Source organism: Heterocephalus glaber, unplaced genomic scaffold (genome assembly GCF_053883595.1).
Source record: "Heterocephalus glaber isolate CG9 unplaced genomic scaffold, H.glaber_assembly_v1.0 deba00001479, whole genome shotgun sequence".
Lineage (NCBI taxonomy): Eukaryota > Metazoa > Chordata > Mammalia > Rodentia > Bathyergidae > Heterocephalus > Heterocephalus glaber.
The window spans coordinates 5441046-5459726 of NW_028258316.1; the positions used below are offsets into that span (position 1 = coordinate 5441046).

Sequence of the window (18681 nt, forward strand, 5' to 3'; positions counted from 1 at the left end):
TCCACCCCGTACCCCAGGGGGTGCCACCCATGCCTGGGCTCGGCCACCTCAAAGCCAAGTTCTCCAGTCAAGCAGAGGGCACAGCGCACAAGGCTGCAGAAGAGCCCGGGGGATTCAGGGACCATCTGGCCTGCCGACCACAAGCCACACTCCAGCTGCTGGTGGTGACAGGGACTCCAGGGGCTGTCCTCCGAGGACTCCCTGCCAGGACACCTTAGCGCAGATCCGGAGGGACCTTCAGTGTCCGGGAGCCACCAAGGGAAGGCCCAACAGGAGGCACAGGGCATGTGCAAGGCCGGAGAGGGCAAGGCGGGGCTGGAGCAGCAGGGGCGGAGGCTTCCTGTGGTTCAGCAGCTGGGCAGCCACAGCCTTCTCACGAGAGGCCAGGCCGAGCCCTGCAGGCTCAGGGACGGTCACCCAGTGCGACACTGCTCACCCAGGCAGCTCCGTGGCCCGCCCACACCCTGAGGGGCCCGCCCCGAGCCCCAGCGCCGCTGAGCCGCGTTCTCCCTCCCCATGCGCACTCAACTCGGGGTCTGGTCCTGGGGATGCTCCAGTCAGAGGCCCACCTGGCCCACAGGAAAAGCTCTTTAATGAGGATATGTCTGCGGAAGCCCTGCTTGACCACCGCCTTTCTGCCCCTGCTGCTGCGTGAGGAAGATTCTTCCCCGTTTGCTCCCAAAATCTGACCCTAAAAACAGATGCAAGCCGCAGAGAGGAGGCACATGGGGCCGAGGCGAGCTGGGAGTCCAGGAAAACCTGCAGAGGACACACTGGCAGCCCGTTCCTGCCACCTCCATTGAGGAAGCTGCGACGCTGAGGGCACCGGCAGCTGCAGAGGACCGAGCCTTCCTGGAAAGCACAGAGCCCACGTCCCGGCCCCAAGGGGTCCACACGGAGGTCTGGGCCACGCTTGGGCAGCAGCCCCACGACAGGTCTACCTAGTGCGCTGGGCTCTGACTTCGCTTTCTAGGGTGTCATCCCTTTGTCCCAAAGGTACGATGTCCTCCTCTCTCCTGGGTCCTCAGCAGCCATCTGGCCGTGTCCAGAAGCAGTGCCCACCCTCCCTGCCACCCGCATGCCTTTCCATGCTCTGCCCACCTGGGGTCACCGCTGCTTGGACCCTAGAGCTCCCAATGTAAGAAATTAACCAGCTCCGAGTCCGCGCTCCCCTGCACCTCCTCCCACCCCCTGAAGGACAGCCCCAGTCTCTGGTCAGCGCGGCTGCAGAGGCAGCGTCCATGGGCGGTGGCGAGAGTCTGTCAGAACGCTCCTGCTCCCCCAGGGCTTCGAATAAGTTAGATGTCTCCTCCGACAGCGTCCCCTGCGTCGGCCTCACTCGGTGCCTTCCCAGTCGCCCTGGGGCTCCACCGAGCCATTGGTCACCTTCTTGACTTTCTTCATGTTCTCCATCACCCCTGACGTCGTCACCCTGAGAAAGGGAAAAGGCCTGGTCAACGGGAAGACCTCAGTCATCGCCCAGGCTGCCTCCGCCGCCTCTCGGTGCGCAGGAGGCTGGGTGAGTCCCACCCTCTCCCAGCTCGCTGTGCAGCCTCAGAGGTCACCTGACTGCACTTTCCAGGACTGGCAGGGAGGAAGGGAGTCTCTCTAAGTCAGTGAACATCAGCTGCCCGACTCCGGTCCCCAGCAACTATTCTGTCGCGGCCGCCCGGGTTCTCAGGCTTTGTGAGCTCGAGGGCTGTGGCGCTGACCTCAGCCAGCTGCTATGGATCGCTTCCGGGTCGGAGCGCAGTTCCAGGCTCAGAGACTCCATGACAGCAGAGCTGCCGCTCTCTGCCCACCCTGCCTGGCCCGTCCAATGCCTCTGCCCGGGGGCGCCTGTCCCAGGAGCCGGGTGCTGAGCAGGCACTGAGCCAACAAGGTGGGCTGGGCTTGCCTGACAGCGGCATCCTCTCCAGGACGGGGCCTGGGGCCTGAGTGTGGGAAGCCATGGGCCCCACTTCGCCCTCATCCTGAGCTGTACAACTGGCTCAGCAGACTGGGCAGGGGCTGCCATGTCCTCCTCGGCCACCGGTGGAGGGTGGCAGCCTGCATCTGGCGTGCAGCTGCCCGTCACGAAGCATGAGGGAAGAAACTGCGTCCCCCACCCCCCTCCGAGCTGCTGCCATGACCGCTTTGACCACGCGCTTCTCCCAGGCACCCGGGGACCCAAAGGCTGTCTGTGCTGCGGCCATGCTAGGCCAGCGCACACAGTCTGCATGCGGGTCTCTGTCAGCAAGGGACCAGGTGTCGTCCCACAGACAGGAAGGAAGACCAGCCCGGTGTGCAGGTGCAGATGTAACAGCCAGGAGCCACCCAGCTCTGCACAACCCAGCCGGTGCTGCTCCACCTGCTCAGACCAGAAAGGCGCACGAAGTCTTCAGGGACATCCAGGGCCGCACAGTTGGCCTCTGGTGATAGCACCTTGTCTAAAAGGACAAGGCACAGTCAGGTGTGGAGTTGCACACCTATAATCCCAGCACTTGGGAGGCCGAAGCAGGAGAATCTCAAGTTGGAGCCCAGCTTGGACACGGTAGCAACTTGGACTCTGTCTTAAAATAAAATTTTAAGCCAGATGTGGAGAATGGGCTGGGGTTTAGCACAGTGCAAGGGCCCTGGCTTTAATCCCCAGCAGCACAACATAAACAACAGACTAAAGGACAGGGGACAGGGATGAAAGCCTCCTCCCTGCTTCCCGAAGAATACACCCCTCTACATGGTGTGTGCTGGGCAGACAGAGCTGGGCGCCAGACGCTGGGACCAGTGAGACCCCGGGAACTGGACCAGGCCACAGTGCGGGGAGGCCACTGCGTCCCTGAGCTGCAGGAGCACTGACAGTTGGCTGGGCACCTGGGCAGACACCAGGCCCAGCAGCCTCCCCATCAGGTGCAGCTTGGAAGGTGACTTCAGAGCCACACCCCAGGTGTCTGCAGCCTGGAGAACGGACAGAGGAGCAGGCCCAAGGCGAGGCCATCAGCCACCACAGAGCGGAGAGGCAGGTGGGAAGGGGGACAGAGGGGCAGTGTGGTGGCAGACTCGAGGTCAGGCCTACAAGTGGCTGCTTGCTCCACGAGGGGGAAGGTGCTGCAGGGAGCTCCCGAGTGCCCTGGGGACGGGGTGAAGCCTGCCCTGAAGGCTGGAAGGCAGTGAGCTTGGCAGGACAAGGAAGGGGCAGCAAGAATTGGGAGGACGAGGGCAGGTGGCCCAAGGCCCAGAGCTCCAGAGAGCTGGGTGCTTGAAGAGGGAGACAGAGCAGAGCCAGGGAGCCCGGCAGGAGTTGGGGTGGGCGGGTGCTGCTGCAGGGCAGGAGTGGCCCATGGAGACAGACTTGGGCTGACAGGGCACTGCAGGAGATTCAGCCCTGTAGCCTCCTGGTGGGCACACGCAGTGGGGCTCAGTGGCGCTGCAGGCCACCCTGGAGTCCTAGATTCCGCGCCAGATTATGGGCTGATGACCTGACCCTGGCCTCCAGGGCCAGCAGAGGTGTCCACGGGACTGGGACGGGTGCATCTCGGTACAAGGAAAGCCTTGGAGGGGACCCCAGGACCACCTCCTGCCCCTCAGCACTTCCGCCCCTGCCCTGCAGAGGTGACCATCCAGACCACCAAGGGGGGCCCAATGTGGGGGCCGCCCCAGGGCTGGCGACGCTCCTCCTGCTCGGTCTTTCTTTACTACAAACTCTGTTCCTGAATCAGTGGGCCCCTGGGATGTGGCGGCACACGTTTGTAACCTCAGCACGTGGGAGGCTGAGACAGGATCACAAGTTCCAGGCCAGCCCCCTCCCCAAACTGGTAGGTCCAAAGAAGAATGCAAAAGGGGAAAAGACAGCAGCAGGTTAGTGTGACTTGACTGTCCCCTTCCGGACAGAAGCTGCAGGCTCTCCACCTGGGGTACCCCAAGTCTGACCCTATGCACCCACGGACGCTGCCCCCCGCTGGGGACCTCACCTCACTCTTCCAGGTTGGCCCCCACCACACCCTGGAAACCAGCACAACCAGAGCCTCTTTCGTTTGTCGCAGGAGTGTCACAGGGACCCCGGCCTGCACGCCCCTCCTGAGAGTGCGCCAGAAGGAGGTGTGCTCTCGGTGAGTGGTGAGTCAGCACCTTCCGCTCCCTCGACTTCCACACTCATTAGAGACCCGAACTGGCAGGGGACAGCCCCAGCTCCTGCCATGGCCCCCACAAGGCGCAGCAGGACGGCCGGCGGGGCCCACTTCCCCGGTGACACTGAGCTTCTACCTGGGTGGAAGCACCTGGGCCCAAGTGTTCATGGCCTTCTGCTAAAAACGGGGGCCAGCCCCGGAACAGCAGAGCGCGGGGCACGTGGGCCACTCAGCAGAAGGGCCAGGCCAAGGGCAGATGGAAGGAAGGGCGGCCACTTACACGGATTCCATTTCCAGGTCTTCGTCCTCCTGAGACAGCTGTAGGTAGGGGTTGTCTGAAGCCGGCCGGAATTTGTACCCCGTCAGGACAAAGAACACCAGCGTGGCCATCTCATCCAGGAGCTGCACATTTAAAACCCACTAAGCCAGCTGAGCTAGCCCCGCCTCCGCCTACTGGGTACAGGGCAGTGCGGCAGCCAGGACCACACTGAAGAGGGGCTGCCTGAACCAGTTCCCAGGGGCACCGATTCTTGCTGGGGTGTTAAGAGTGTGGGACCCAGGGCCTCGTGATATGGGACACGTGCTCTACCATAGAGCCACATCCCCAGCTTATACACTGGTACCTTTTATTTTTTCATTACTGAGACTCAAACCCAGGGCCTTCCACTGAGTTACATTCCTAGCCCTTTTATTTTGAGATGGGATCTAAGTCACTAAATTGCCCAGGTTGGGCTTGAACTCATGATCCTCCTATCTCAGCCTCCCAGAGTGCAGGATTATAGGCAGGCGAACCCCAGGCCCAGTTCACTGGTACCTTTTGAGAACTCATTTTATACCACGTTTTCCTCCAGTGCTTGAAGCACAGGGCGAGTTCATCAAGAAAAAGGGTGTGTAAATCACTTGGCCAACACTGGCGGGGAAAGGCTTCTAGGCCACTGCAAAGACCCCGCATGGCTATTGTCAGGGCAGGGGAGGAGGGCAGGCTTCTGAACCTCTCGGAGCCCTGCAGCGGAAGGCAAAGACCAGGTCTCCTCCAAGTTGTTTTTTTTTTTGGTACCGGGGATCAAACTCGGGTCCTTGCGCTTGTGCAGCAGGCGGCGAAACCACTGAGCTAAATCCCTGGCCTCCTCCAAGTTTTAATTACATTCTCTCTGCCTGAGGCTCTTCTCTTCAGAGTTTTTGAATTCAAAACTACAGCCAAAAATGGAATTCTCTCTAGATTGCCCTGGTAACCCAGCAGCCTCCTTGGATAAACAGAAACCTAAGCATCTAGCGGCGCTGGAAGGTGCAGGCGGCTACCCCCATAAATGAGAGCAAGCAGAAGCCAGGCCCAAGACTGCCCGACACACGTCCTCAGTCCCCAAGGTATCCGAGGCCGGCACACCTGGTAAAGCCACTTCCACTGGAAGGGGACGGCCAGCTTCAGGAGGAACGCGATGATCCTGGTGAAGTATATGTAACACACAATCTGCAGGAGAGAAAAAGGAAGGAAAACCAGCAGGGAGATGAGATGAGGTACAGCTGGAGTCCAGGACTCAGAACCCCCACACACAACTACTACAGTGCTAACTGACATGAAGAGAGGTGACTCCTGCTGGTCCTATTGGAGAGGAGTTCTCTGTCACTAGGCATGGCCACCGCAATGCCTGGGAAAGACAAACCCTCCTCACCTGGCCACACACACCCCTGGGCTTGTTGCCAGAGGGCTTGGAGGAACAGCTACCTGTCCTCAGGGAGGACGTGGACTGCCAGTCTCCTCGACAGCAGATGCTGGGAGTGGTCAGGGGCTACAAGGGGGACAATCTGCTCGGAAGGGGCCTTGTCTCTCTTCACTGTGACGGGGACTTAGTGTGCTGCCCCAACACAGCCTGCTCTCTGGGACCAGGCTTGGGTGCCCAGGACAGGCCTGGGAGCCCGAAGAGGCCCTTGTTCTGGGGGACAACACCATTCCTTGATAAAACCAGAGCCCAGTGGGCTGCCGGTCCCTGCTGGTCTACTGAAGCTGCGAACAGCTGCTCAGATGCAAGTGTTGTCTGGCAGGACATTCAATGCCCAGACTGCAGCGAGCTGGGAAGGCCTGTGAGGAGTCAGAGGCAAACCCTGCAGCTCCGCACTGCAGGTACACAGAGACGCTGCCAGCCTCGGGGACAGTGCGACTGCCTGGGGGGCCACAGCTGGCTGTGCACCCACCACCACCAGGGTTTAAGTTTTACAAAAACTGCCTCAATTTTCTACTCCTAAGGGAAATATTCTCACAACACAAGACTAGCTTCCTGCAGGGAAGTCTGAGCCGGCGGGGTGGGGAGACACTCCGGTAACATTAGGGGAGAAAACAGGCTGTGGAAGAACACTGCAGTGCGATCCCATTCTCCTCCAGGAATAACCTGGTGAGGCAGAGGCCTGGAAGAGCCAGGGAAGGAGCCTGGCTGGGACCAGTACCCTGGGAGGTGGCGCCTCGGGCCTGGTGGGGCTGCTGGAATTCCTGTGCTTCTGCTTTTACATCAAGCACACATTACTTTCCTAAGTTGGTTTGGGTTGTCTTGTTTTTCTTTTTTTGTTTTGTTTTGTTTTTTGGTACTGGGGATCAAACTCAGGACCTTGTGCTTTGGAGGCAGGCAGCAGAACCACTGAGCTAAATCCCCAGCCCCAACTGTCTTGTTTTTCTGAGGCAGGGTCTCACTATGCAGTTCAGACTGGCCTCAAACCTCAGGGAAACCCTCCTGCCTCAGCCTCTTGAGTGCTGGGATTACAGGTACTATGCCCTACTATGCCCGGCCACTTTTCTATGTATTTTAAACCAAACCTAAAACTAAAACTTAGGAAGAAGTGATCCAGACGTTTAATTTCTGTTTAAGAGACAACACGATCGGAGGCTATAAAGGAGAACCCGAGCAGGGCCTGGCAGCTCAGCTTCGCATGCTTCCCTAATCTTTCCAAGCTCATTTGCTCCACCCCAGGAAATGACTGCTCACAAGGCTTAGGGTTCCTTTTACTCACCAAGACGTAATAGTGTCTGAAAAGCTTCAGCTTTGCTAAGTTGATAGCAGCTGGGGAGAAGAAAGAACAAAATGAAAAGCTTGTTGGTATCCTTTCCCGCTTCCTACTCCATTTTTTGACAGGGCCTCACTTTGCCGCCTAGGTCACCCCCAATTCCTGGGCTCCAGCAGCCCTCCCACCCCAGCCTCTGAGCGGCCAGATCCTCCGAGCACCACTGCGCCCCATCAGTCCCAAGGAGCCCGAGCCCAGAGGCACAGCCGCACTTCCGGGAAGCAGGCTGCGAGGCAGGCTCCCCTCCCACAGCCGGGAGAGACGGGCTCGGGCAGCTGACCCAGCTGCAGTGCTGCCCACCCGGCCCTTGCCCCTGCCCCCAGGGAGCTGGCCTCATGGGCAGAGCAGCTGAGACTGCCCCTCCCTGGGCTGGCCCCCGAGCCCCGCCTGGGAGCTCCCAGCAGCTGAGGATGTAAGCCCAGTTAACCCGGGGCATCTGCTCGACTTCACCTCAGTTTTCCCTGCGGGTCTCAGAGTGAGCCCTTCACACACACCCTCCCTGGGTCCATCCCACCTGCGCGGCACTCAAAGTCACACTCAAGGTCGCCGAGCCAGCCCATCTAACTTCCTGACACAGCCGGACTATGAAATATTGATGACCACGGAGGGCAGGCTGGCTCCCTCCCCGGTTAGCCACTCATTCATCACAAACCTTCCTGCAGGAGGCAAATTAATTTTGCTTAATAGCATTCAATTACGGATTCAGCTTAAGAGTGGGACTGTTGGTGGCAAAGGCTCAAATTTCCTCTTCCTCTTTCCCTGGCTCATGATTTGTGGGGGGCACTCAAAGCTTAGGAATCCAAAACCCTAAAGCTATGCTAGCGCTGAGTATTAAGGAATAACCTGCAAGACCATCTCCGAGAGCCCTAGCATGGATGGGGGGTCCTGAGGCTGAACTGGGCCACAAGACCCCCCACACCCCCCAGAGCTGCAAAGGACTTGTGTGCACACAAGGCTCAGAGGGCCACAGGGCATCATGGGTGCCCCTGGGAGGCTCGCGCGGAGGATCCCCTGTACCCTGCTGCTTCCTGCCTTTTTCACACAGACGGTGCGAACCAAAGGGCCCTGACTCGAGCCAAGCCTGGGAACCAAGCACTCAGGGATACAGCAACCTCACCTGCTCCTGGGAGCTTCCGTGCCTCCTGCTGGCCAACGAGGTCCCCATGAACCCAGTTGGCCACACCGGTACCACCCGAAACCCTCTCTGAAGGCCTGAGGGGCTGCACCTACGAGACTGGGAAGACATCAAGTCGCCCCAAGTCTTCCAAGTCCTGTCTGCCAGCCCGACTGAGGAAAGGCTACTGCGCCTCACCCAGGCCTCGGCTGGCAGAGAAGGGTCCCCTGCCATGCCCAGATGCCCAGCTGCAGGACAGGGACCGGCGGACTGCTGTGGCCACCGTGCAGTGGCAGGCACAGGCTCCAGCCAGGCCGAGGGAGAGGCTGGCATCAGGCAGGGCGGAGCAGGCCCAGTGCGGTCACTCAGATCTGAGCTCCGCGGAGCGCAAGGCCACGGTCAGACCTGCACTTCCCAACAAGCTCTCAGGAAGGACGAGAAGAGGAGCACAGCCGGGTCTGCAGTGCCAGTGCCAGTGCCAGCGAGGTTCGGCCAGGGCAGGAACCGCAGGCTTCCCTACCTGGTGTCCAGCTGGGGGACAAGGCGACGGGTGCAGCCTGACGGGAAGAAGATGAGGGAATGGGGATGGACAGGAGGACCGGTGGGAGCCTGCAGGCTAAGACCATGCTGGGGAGCGTGGCGGAAGCCGGACTGTGACGCAGGCAGCTTGACTGGCTGCACGGTGACCCGACAGCACACCCAGGCTCGTGGACAGACACCACGCCCCGACCTCGGGAATGCAGTCCCTGAGAGATACGGCCACAACCCCAGACCTCAGGCTGTCCACAGCCCAGCGAACACCCTGCTGATGTCCCCAGCTGCCTGGGTGTCAGCCTCAAGGTGCCCTGGTGCTCGGGGCAGTAAGGGCGGCAGAGGTGAGTGGAAACAGGAGCACTGAGCAGTTGGAGCGCAGGCCCTGTGCATCTCAGTGTGGGGTCCAAACTCCAGCTCTCCTCTTGCTGGCTATGCAGCCTCAGATAGCTCACTGAACCTCTCTGGGCCCTGCTTCTTCACCTGTGAGGGCAGGGACTGAAGGCCTCCCTGAGGGCTGCAGGAACTGAGCCGGCACGGGGAGGTACACAGCTCACAGTGCCTGTCAGACCACGGGGTCAGCTCAGGACCAAGGTGGCATCTGTGCTGCAGCAGCTGCCACACTGCCAGGCAGCCAGGCTGGGGTGACAAAGCAGGGACGCAGGGCCCAGAAGCAGCGCCATCCCCGAGTCAGGTGGGGGCAGGGCTGCACCAGCTGGGGAGGAACCTCACCTGCACCCCAAAAAAAGCAGCCAGGCCCATGATGCTTGGGAACCCAACTGCCCTTGCTTTCCTGCCGACCTGGGGCTGAAAACGCTGCCGCTTGCTGCTTGCTCGGCTCCCGTGGGACTGAAGGTTCCCCAAGGCTGGGCTATTTCTGACCCCACAGGGGAGGAGCAGCAAATATGGTCAAGGAATGAGTTTGGGGAGGAGAAATGCCCAGCGGGAGCCAGGGGACCAGCATCCCGGGCCCAGTGTGAGCTCAGCACACTGCCCACTCCACACGGCGGGATTTCCGGGTGAGGGGGGAGTGCATCCCAGCAGGTGGGCGCCGCAGTCACCTGGGACGGCCTTCAGGGGCCGAGGCCCAGGCCGTCCCCGTTCGGGAGGGACAGGGCCCAGCTAGGCTCCGAGACCCGTGCTGGCCCCTGCTCCCCACACACCCCCACTCCTCTCCAGACAGGTTAGCAGGGAGCGGTCACTCCTGCCCCAGCTGATTCCCTGCCAGGACAGTGACGGAAACAGCAGCACCCCTGCCCGTTTGCTGGGCGGCCACCGAGTGTCCAGCCAGCGTCGAGCAAGTTCCCCTCTGGCCTTGGTTCGCTGCACCTGTGTGAGGGCGGTAGCCTCAGCACCACTGTTGCAGATGAAGCCCAGCCTGGCAAGGGTCAGGCAGGCACCGAAGGGACAGGGCTCATGGGCAGAGGCCCCTTCCCCCAAAGGCCCTGTTCTTAGCCCGAGCCTCACATCAGGGCGAGCCCCTTGTGGCTGGGCTGTCAGGCCACAGCAGTGCAGGGTGACAGAGTCACGCAGGAGTAGCCCGCAAGCCGTCCTCGGAGCGGGCGCCGAGATCAGGGACACACAGGGCCCACGGCAGCCTGGAGCGTGAGTTGTTTCCCACCATCCTTTCTCGGCTCAGTAACACCCACCCCGCCCTCCTGCCGCTCTCTCCCTGCCCAGCAGCAGAGAGAACTGAGTCAAACACCAAACTGGAGAAGCCAAGATGACAGCGAAGCTAGGTGCTGGCCTCTCGGGCACTGGGCCACGCTGGCCTGGAGGCATTCGGGGGATGCCCTCTGCCCCCCGAACCCACTTCACAAACACCACGCAGGCACAAGACTGGGAAAGGCTGCGGGGAGCCAAGAACCTTGCAGAAAAGGAGATTCCTTCATCTTCACACCACCCAGGTCACACGAAAAGGACTCAGAGCACATTCCCAGCAACGATTCAAGGCACGCCGTCAGCCGTCAGATGCAACAGCAAAGGGCCACGCATCTCACCCGAAGCAAAGTTAAATCTTAGATGGTAACGCAAAGCACCACAGAAGCCAAACTGGCTCATCAGTGGCCCAGCTGGGCACGGCAATGGTCACGGTGTCCCTGCTACTCGGAGGGTGAAGCAAGACCACCAGGCCACCCTGGCCCCACACACCCCGGGACCCCGTCTCACAACAGCAAAACAGAAAGAGGACTAAGGGCATGGTGGTGCCCGCCTATGATCCCAGAACCCAGGGAGGCAGAGGCAGGAGGGTCACAAGTTGGAGCCCCGCCTGGGTGACTCAGCAACATAGTGGGATCCCGTCTCAAACTGGAAAAGGGCTGGAGATGTCACTCAGTGCAGAGGCCCTGGATTCGATCCCTGGACCCTCAAGAAGAGGGTGGGAGAAGGTGGCCAGAGGGCACGCATCAGCCAGAAGCAGCCTGCGCAGCCTGCCGTGAGAGCACAGAGGCCAGTGCCCCTGCTGCTGTCTCTCAGCAGCGCTTGCCCCTCACCATGCCGAGGCTGGGCTGCCAGGTCCCTGGGAGAGGATGAAGGTCGGACTTCTGGTGGGGGTGACCGGCCTGGTTAGCAGGAGGCCTGCGCTTCCGGGGACATGGCAGTCGTGCTCATACCCAGGCAGAAGCAGGGGTGCGGCAGGCCAGAGCAGGCGTTGTCAACACCGCCACCCCGCTGGCGGCCTGGGCTGCCTGGTGGCCAAGCATTCCTGGATGCTCAGGTTCCGTGCTGGCAAGGCTGCCTGACGACAGCAACAACAGGGGCACCGGGGCCACCACAGGCCGCTCCTCAGGCCTCTGCCTCCAATCTGCACGCCTCCGGTAGCTGCTGACACTGGGAGGGAGGCCAAGGTCAGGGAAGTCCGATCCCCAGTGCCACCCAGAGAAAGGAGCCGGCCTTGGGTCAATGACATCACAGGAATTTCTGGCTGATGCATTGAGGGAAAAGTACTGAGAAGACGTTTTTGGTGATTAAAAAATATTTAAAGCTCACTGTAAAAGTCAGCCTGAGAAGGCAGGGGATTTAACTCAGTGCCACTGCCTGCCTCGAAAGTGCAAGGACAAGGTCCTGAGTTCGATCCCCAGTACGGGGTCGGCCTAGTAAGATACTGTCTCTAGGTTTGGTCTCAGCCAGGGCTCTAAGCCGCCCTAAGACCATGCAGCCTCTGAGCAGTGCTGAGAGCCGCAGAAGGCTCTCCCGGTGCCGTGATAAAGCACCCAACCAGGCGCTGAGCACACTGTGCTCAGGGAGGCAGCGGGTGCAGGCTTCAGGCCTCAGATGCCACCTCGTGCCACAAGGGATGCAAGAGTGGCCCAGGGGCCGGGTGTCCACTGAGAAGGTGCTGTCCCCTCTGGACAGGGAGGACCAACAACCACATCCTGCAGCTACACAGGGACAAAGGAAGAAACAGTGCCCATTTCTGAGCAGCCACATCAAGGGACATCCGCTTCTGCCTCCTGCCACCCAGCACTGCTCCAGAGGACAGATCTACTCCACAGGTCATACCAGGGTGAGCAGGCTGCACACGTCAGGGCTGTCCCCTGTGCCACGATGGGAGGCCCCTCCCCTCAAGCATGGGCCCTCCCCAGCCGGGCCTCTGGGCTTAACCCGCTATCAGGCCTCCCTGCTGGCCGAGGCTCCTGCTGCTCCTGTTTGGACAGTGAAACCCGGCTGGACAGGCCTGCAGCCTCAAGGGCCACCGAGTCGGAGGGAGCAGGGGAGCCGCCATGCTCCCACCCGGGAGGAAGCAACAAGTGGGGCGGCTGACAAGTGAGGGCGCCCACACGTGACACCCACCAGAGTGAGTCACCAGCAGGCGGACACAGGGCTCTTTCCGGTGGAGCGAGCAGTCAGTCACTGCCGTGCTTCGTGTGGTTCAGACGGGGGACTGGGTGTTGGGGCCGGCGGGGCTCGCAAACTCTGCAGGGGCAGAGCAGCCAGCACTTGGCTTTAGGTCCACATGAGCTCTCTCTCAAGGTGACAGCTCCATCCGCATTGGAAGCACCTACCGAGGACAGCGCTCCAGTGGGCATGACGGCATCCAGCTCAGCCAGTGGCCCAAGGACTGCCGACCCCTGGCCTAGGGAATCGCTGCACAGGCACCAAGATGCACTCTTGCTTCCTTTGCCAAGGACAGGGCTGTCCTTCCTGAGCAGGAGGTTAGGTGACAATGTCGCACACACCAAAGAGGACGAACGTCCCACCCCCACCACACTGCCTCAAGTTGCTGCTTCACAAAAGGTCTGTGCGGCTTGCAGCTCTGCAGGCCCCAGGCACCGGCTGGCGTCGGCCCACACTGGGCAGCATCACCATGGGGGGCACGGGCAAGGGGACTGTGTGGGAGCTCCCGCCAGGGGACTGCGGCTCGGTACCTCCCGGTCCCTTCTGAGGCTCTCAGTGTGGCCACCCTGGTGACCACGCTTCCAGCACATAGACCCTCAGGGGCAAACATGATCCAGTCAGGAAATGGGCAAGGAACCAAAGAGCTAAAGGCGGCCAACAAGCGCCTGAGATGCTGGATGTGACGGATCACCAAGGAAACGCGAAGCACACACAAGGAGACACCGCTTCACGGCGACCACAGCAGGCCGGGTTGCAGGCCAGCGGGGAGCAGGCGCTGGGCATGAGTGGGGTCTTGGCTTCTGGCCTCGGCCCAGGCACAGAAAAGGACGCCTGGGAAGCAGCACGTGCTGCTGAGGACACAGACAGATCTGTCTCCAGCTGGTGGGAGCGCAGCATGGCACGGCCACTGTGGGAAACTGCGATTCCTCAGAACTTCTGCGAGGTCACCACGTCACTCAGGGAGCCCACTTCTGGGCAGACCCCCTGGGCAGTTCAGGGACTAAGCCAGACCCCGCCTCAAAATAAAAAGGGCAGAAGCTGTAGCTCAGTGCAGAGGCCCTGGGTTCGATCCTCAGTACCAGCCCAACACAGGGAAGCAACTCAGATGTCTGCCAACAGACACACGAATGGCTGAGCATTGTGGTTCACACAGAGCGAGTCGTCACTCAGCCCTGGTACACAGAAATCCTGCCTCCTCCACAGCCTGAGAGCCTCAGGGAGCTATGCTAACCGCAGCTAACTGCAGCCAGCCAGGCACCGAACAGCGAAACGGGAAAACCCACAGTGGTCACATTGCAGGGATGGACCGGTGGCCTCCAGGCCTGGGGAGGGGAGGAGGGCGCCTCTGTGCAGGCTGCAGGGCGGCGAAGACTGCACACAGCGGGAAAGCACTGCCACAGACTGGGAAGCCTAGAATGCGCCGGGCCGTTCTCCCACAGGAAAGGGAGAGAAAAAAAGCAAAGGCCCCGAGGCAAGCACTCTGAAGCCCAGCCCAGGGGGGAGGAGTAGAAAGAGAAATTAGGAAGAGTGAGGGAAGCAGCTGTGGGAGCCCCCCGGGGTACCCACTCTGGTCTCTCCTGGCATCGGTCGGGGACACCATGACTGCATTCGCACATTTCTATCCAAGTCACTGCCGAGGAGGCTGAGGCAGGAGGACCTCAAGTTTGAGACCAGCCTAGGCTACACAGTGAGTCCCCAGACAGCCTAGACACTAAAGATAGCGGGGAGTCTTAAACCTTGGGTCTATGAACCCATGGAAGGCAGGAGACCTTGCCAGACGCCTGAGAACATGCTGTTGTGATTTTTAGAGATGCCATCCTCCTGCCTCAGCCTCCTGAGTGGCTGGGACACAGGCACCTGCCGCCACTTCCCAGAGCAGTCTTCTCGGCTTTAGGAGGTGGGGCTGCCGCAGGTGACCTCCAACTGCTCCCCAGCCGTGCTAGCCGCGCTAGCCCATAGCCGCCGTGGCCCACTGCCACCTGGCGTCCTCCGAGAGCAGCGCGTCCGGCCAGAGAGCAGCTCTCACAAATCGTTTCAAGAGCTTGTTGCTGACAGTCGCCCCGGTCACGTGGGAGGTGTGGTGGGAACCAGAGCGACCAGGCCTGCGTGGCAGACGCGTTTCCCTACCGTGCAGGCGCGTCTCATCACTGGCAGCACTGATGGTTCTCCTCGAGTGCCAGCTCACTGCCTCCACCCTAAGGGGGTTCTGCCAACGCCCAGGCTGAGAAGCCAGCGGCCACCTGCTCCCCACGCAGCCGCGGGCCCACAATGGCCACCGCACCCAGCCCTTACACGGAGGAGCAGCGGGGCGCGCCGGGCCCCCAAAGACTCGCTGGGGCCCGCAATATCGAGGCCACTTGCTGCTGTGAGCCCAGCAACAGTCCCCGCAGCAGCACTGAGGCCCCTCACCAGCCACGTGAGCCCTTTCTCCCCCCACAAGCAGGTGGCCATGCAGAAGCAATGGCTACAGGACAGCTCGGGGCCAGGCCGTGGGGCTCGGGGCCAGGCCGTGGGGCCCGCAGTGAGAGCTGGTGCTGTACCGTGAGGGCAGCCTGGCCCAGGGCCCTGGGGACAAGCGCCGCCCGACCCACTCTCCTGTGGCCCGGGGGAGGCCCGCCTCCTCCGGATTCCCCCAACCTCCCCTCTGCCACACAGCGCCGAGAGGAGAGGGCGCAGTGCTGTAGGCAGCGGCACCACGGGGGAGCAGAGTGGGCGCCAGGCCCCACAGGGCCTCCCGATCCCAAGGACAGGACAGCGAGGGCAGGAGACAGGGCGGTAAGGGTGCCGCGCTCCGGCCTTCGCGCCTCCCTTTGTGTACCCCTGGGGTTCAGTGAACAGAACCCACAGACAAAGGAGTACACGAGACACACTCACGGGAAGAGTGGCCACGGCCTCCCTGGGCTGCAGTTACCCAGCCTGCACTGCACCCAAACTGAAACCAAGGCCCCGAAGCCCACGTCACGGTCACGCCTTGCAGTGAGATCCCAGGAATGAGTTGGGCGCCATCCAGCTAGGAGAGGGGGCTGGGGGTGAAGCAAGATGCAGAGGGCCAAGCACATGGAGCCAGCAGCTGGCATGGACCGCAGTGCCCTGGTCTAGACACCACCGTGGGAACGTGGCTCCTCGACCCCTGAGTGGCACAAGCTTGACCATTTTCTTACTTGTTTATTCTTTGGTTTTTCTGAGACAGGGTCTGGCTACATAGGTCAGGCTGGCCTTGAACTCACCGGGCTGGCCCCGCACTCAATCCTCCTGCCTCAGCCTCCGAGTGCTGGGATGACACACATTGTTACCACGCCTGGCCCAGCGCAACCATTTTCAAATCATGGAATGAACAAGGCCAAGGAGGGCGCTCGAAAGCTGCCATTGAGAGGTTCCCCCGTTCTAATCTGCTCAGTCCCAGCCTCTAAGGGTCTGTGGCACTGGCTCACAAGAGCTGGGTGCTTCCTCAGCAGAATGGAAACGGAGCCAGTATGCTGCTGTGGTATTTGCTCTCGCCGAGGAAGCCCCACGCTGCCCCCTGGTGGACACGCTGAGACAGTGCCCCGGGCAGCCAGTGTCAACCTGTTCCAGGGGAGCTGCACTGCAGCCCCAGGCAGGCCCTACAAAGATGCCCTATCTGGGGGAGCAGCCTCAGCTGGGAGTGGATCTGGGCGAGTGGAAAGGGCGAGAGGAGGGATGGGGGCAGAGGAGGGGTCACTGGGAAGGGGGAAGGCGAGGAGAAACGTGGTTATGTGCAGGTTTCTGCCTTGTTTGGGTTTCCTGGTAATGGGACCTGAACCCAGGCCCTTCACACTGAGCTGCACCCCCAGGCCTTTTATTTCTGATTTTTATTTTATTTTATTTTTTGATACCAGGGATCAAACTTGGGTCCTTGAGCTTGCGCAGCAGGTGGCAAAACCACTGAGCTAAATCCCCGGCCCCTATTTCTGATTTTTAAATAAAATAATGTGTCACTAAGTTGCCCGGGCTGGGCTCAAACTTGAATCCTCCTGCCTCAGCCTCAGAGTGTTGGGATCACAGGTGTGCACTGCCTTGCCCTTGCCCGATTGGGATTTTATATTTTCAGCTGAAAGGTCAGAAAAACTAACTCTGAGAGAACAAAGTGTATAAAGATGAAAAGTTAAAAAGTCTCATCTTAATACATTAAAATAACAAAAAACCCTATTTATGGGCCGGGGATTTAGCTAAGTGGCAACGTGCCTACCTCACAAGCACAAGGTCCTGAGTTTGATCCCTAGTATCAAAAAACAAACCTATTCATTAATTATAAAAATAATAAAACCAGGCCCAGGATGTAGCTCAGTGGTTTCGCTGCCTGCCTCACAAGTTCAAGGACTCGAGTTCGATCCCCGGTACCAAAAAAAAAAACCCAAACCATCTTTCTACATAACATGCACAGAAGGGTAAAAAATAAGACTCCCCAAATGGTAAGGGCCGCAGGAGGGCTTGGGCCCTCGCCCTATCCATCTGTTCCCCTCAGAGGTGGCACAGACCACACGGCAGCCCCCGTGAGCCACTGGAGCGGGATGGCGGTGGGCACAGTGCCCAACGCTGCTGGGAAGCGGCCTGGTCTCGGCCCAGTGTCCTAGAGACGCGTGCTCCGGGGCTGCAGCTGGGGCAAAGCACTGAGCCCGGGCCCAGCTTCCACCTCCAGAACTGACGACGCAAAACTGAGGGCAGAATGGGGCAGGTGGAGCCTGAGAAGTAAGATCTGGAGCCTGGCACTGTTTCGGTTGCTCTCAAGTGAGGTCGCCTGACTTTTACAATCAGAACAGAACTTCAGTGAGAATACGAATCCACTCATACACATCACTGCTGAGAAGCAGCTCCCAAGGCCAGCCCACCCTCCGCGCCGCACATGATTTCTGACCTGAGCCCTGCCTGGGCACCACCTGGGGCCCCAGGCAAAGGAGTGCACAACGCTGCTGTGTGCGTGGCCTCTTTGGAGACTCGGGGCTCAGCTAGGTCCCCAGGACACCAGTGCTAGGATGTCAGGTCGTTTTAACTGTTCCTTCCAGCCCGGCCTCCTAACTGAAAGCCCCACGTCTCCTCTGAGTGCTAAGCCGCAGGAGGGCTGCCCTATGCGGAGCCACCCGGTCCGCAGGCCTCCCGTCCTCAGCCAGCAAGGGCCACTGGGCTGCCAGGACCACAGGCCTCCGGACGCAGAGTGTCGCCTCAGCACACTGCAGCCCCACAGTCCCCTCCAGCGGTGGTGGGTGACGGTCCCCCTCTCCCCACCACCCACCGAGGGCTGCTCCTATCGCGCAGGACCCGCCTGCCCAAGAACCGCAGCCCCCACCTCAGGGACAGTGGCAGAGGCAGTGCCCGGGAACTTGCCTTTTCCGTCTGTGGCGGACGCTTCCTGTAAATGTCTGATTGACCTAGAAATAAACATTTGGAGAACAATGGTTAGCAGACCAATCTGCATTTCTGTTTCCTGCCCTAGGCGCTCACAGACTGGAGTCCCTCCCTACGCCAGCGCCGTGGGTCTGGCAGGGGCACAGGGAGCCACATCATTCACGCTCCTCCAGCTTGCTCCCTCTCAGCCACACCCTGGAGACCTGGAGGCGACGGGGAGGGCACAGGGAGCGCAGCTGCAGCTGCAAGCCCCAGGGGTCCGGGCCTCTCCCCCGGCTGGGGCGTGTGGGATCGGTCACTCCCAAGAACTCAGCTGGCCCTCCACCTGTCACAGGCTCCTGGGCTCTGTTCCCAGGCGGCCGCCTGTGCCTCAGTGAGGTGCCGGGCCAGCTCCCAGGACCCAGCACGACTGGACGAGGACACGGCCCCCCAGACACTGGGCCTCGGTGAGCCCATAGCTCTGGGCCAGCTCACTCACCACACCACGGGGAAGAGGATGGCACCACAGCACAGCAAGTCCACCAGGAACAGCGAGTCCTTCCACAGGCTGTACTCAGTCGTGCCCTCCTCGGTGGACTCTATGATGATGTAGGCCACATTCGCCAGCACCTGCGGGGCGTGAGAGGTCGCTGGGGCTGGATATGTGGTAGCCCGAGGCAGGGCCCCACCTGGGGCCAGCGGTGGTGT

At 60.7% G+C, this 18681-nt stretch overlaps 1 protein-coding gene across 2 annotated transcripts in view; it reads right to left on the bottom strand.

Annotated features, from left to right (window-relative positions):
* Positions 1-557: 557 nt before the first annotated feature.
* Gpr107 (G protein-coupled receptor 107) overlaps positions 558-18681 on the bottom strand; it is a 47303-nt gene continuing 29179 nt past the window's right edge. Inside the window, exons 13-18 of one of the 2 annotated variants that reach the window (XM_004849114.4) lie at positions 18473-18603; positions 17974-18017; positions 7101-7150; positions 5488-5571; positions 4384-4505; positions 558-1432 (exon numbers count right to left, since the gene is read on the bottom strand). In XM_004849114.4, the coding sequence (XP_004849171.1) occupies positions 1336-1432; positions 4384-4505; positions 5488-5571; positions 7101-7150; positions 17974-18017; positions 18473-18603 (528 nt within the window). In that variant the 3' untranslated portion in view covers positions 558-1335. Of the gene's footprint in view, positions 1433-4379; positions 4506-5487; positions 5572-7100; positions 7151-17973; positions 18018-18472; positions 18604-18681 lie in introns of those variants that run through there. The other variant, XM_087183065.1, reaches the window with a different exon arrangement.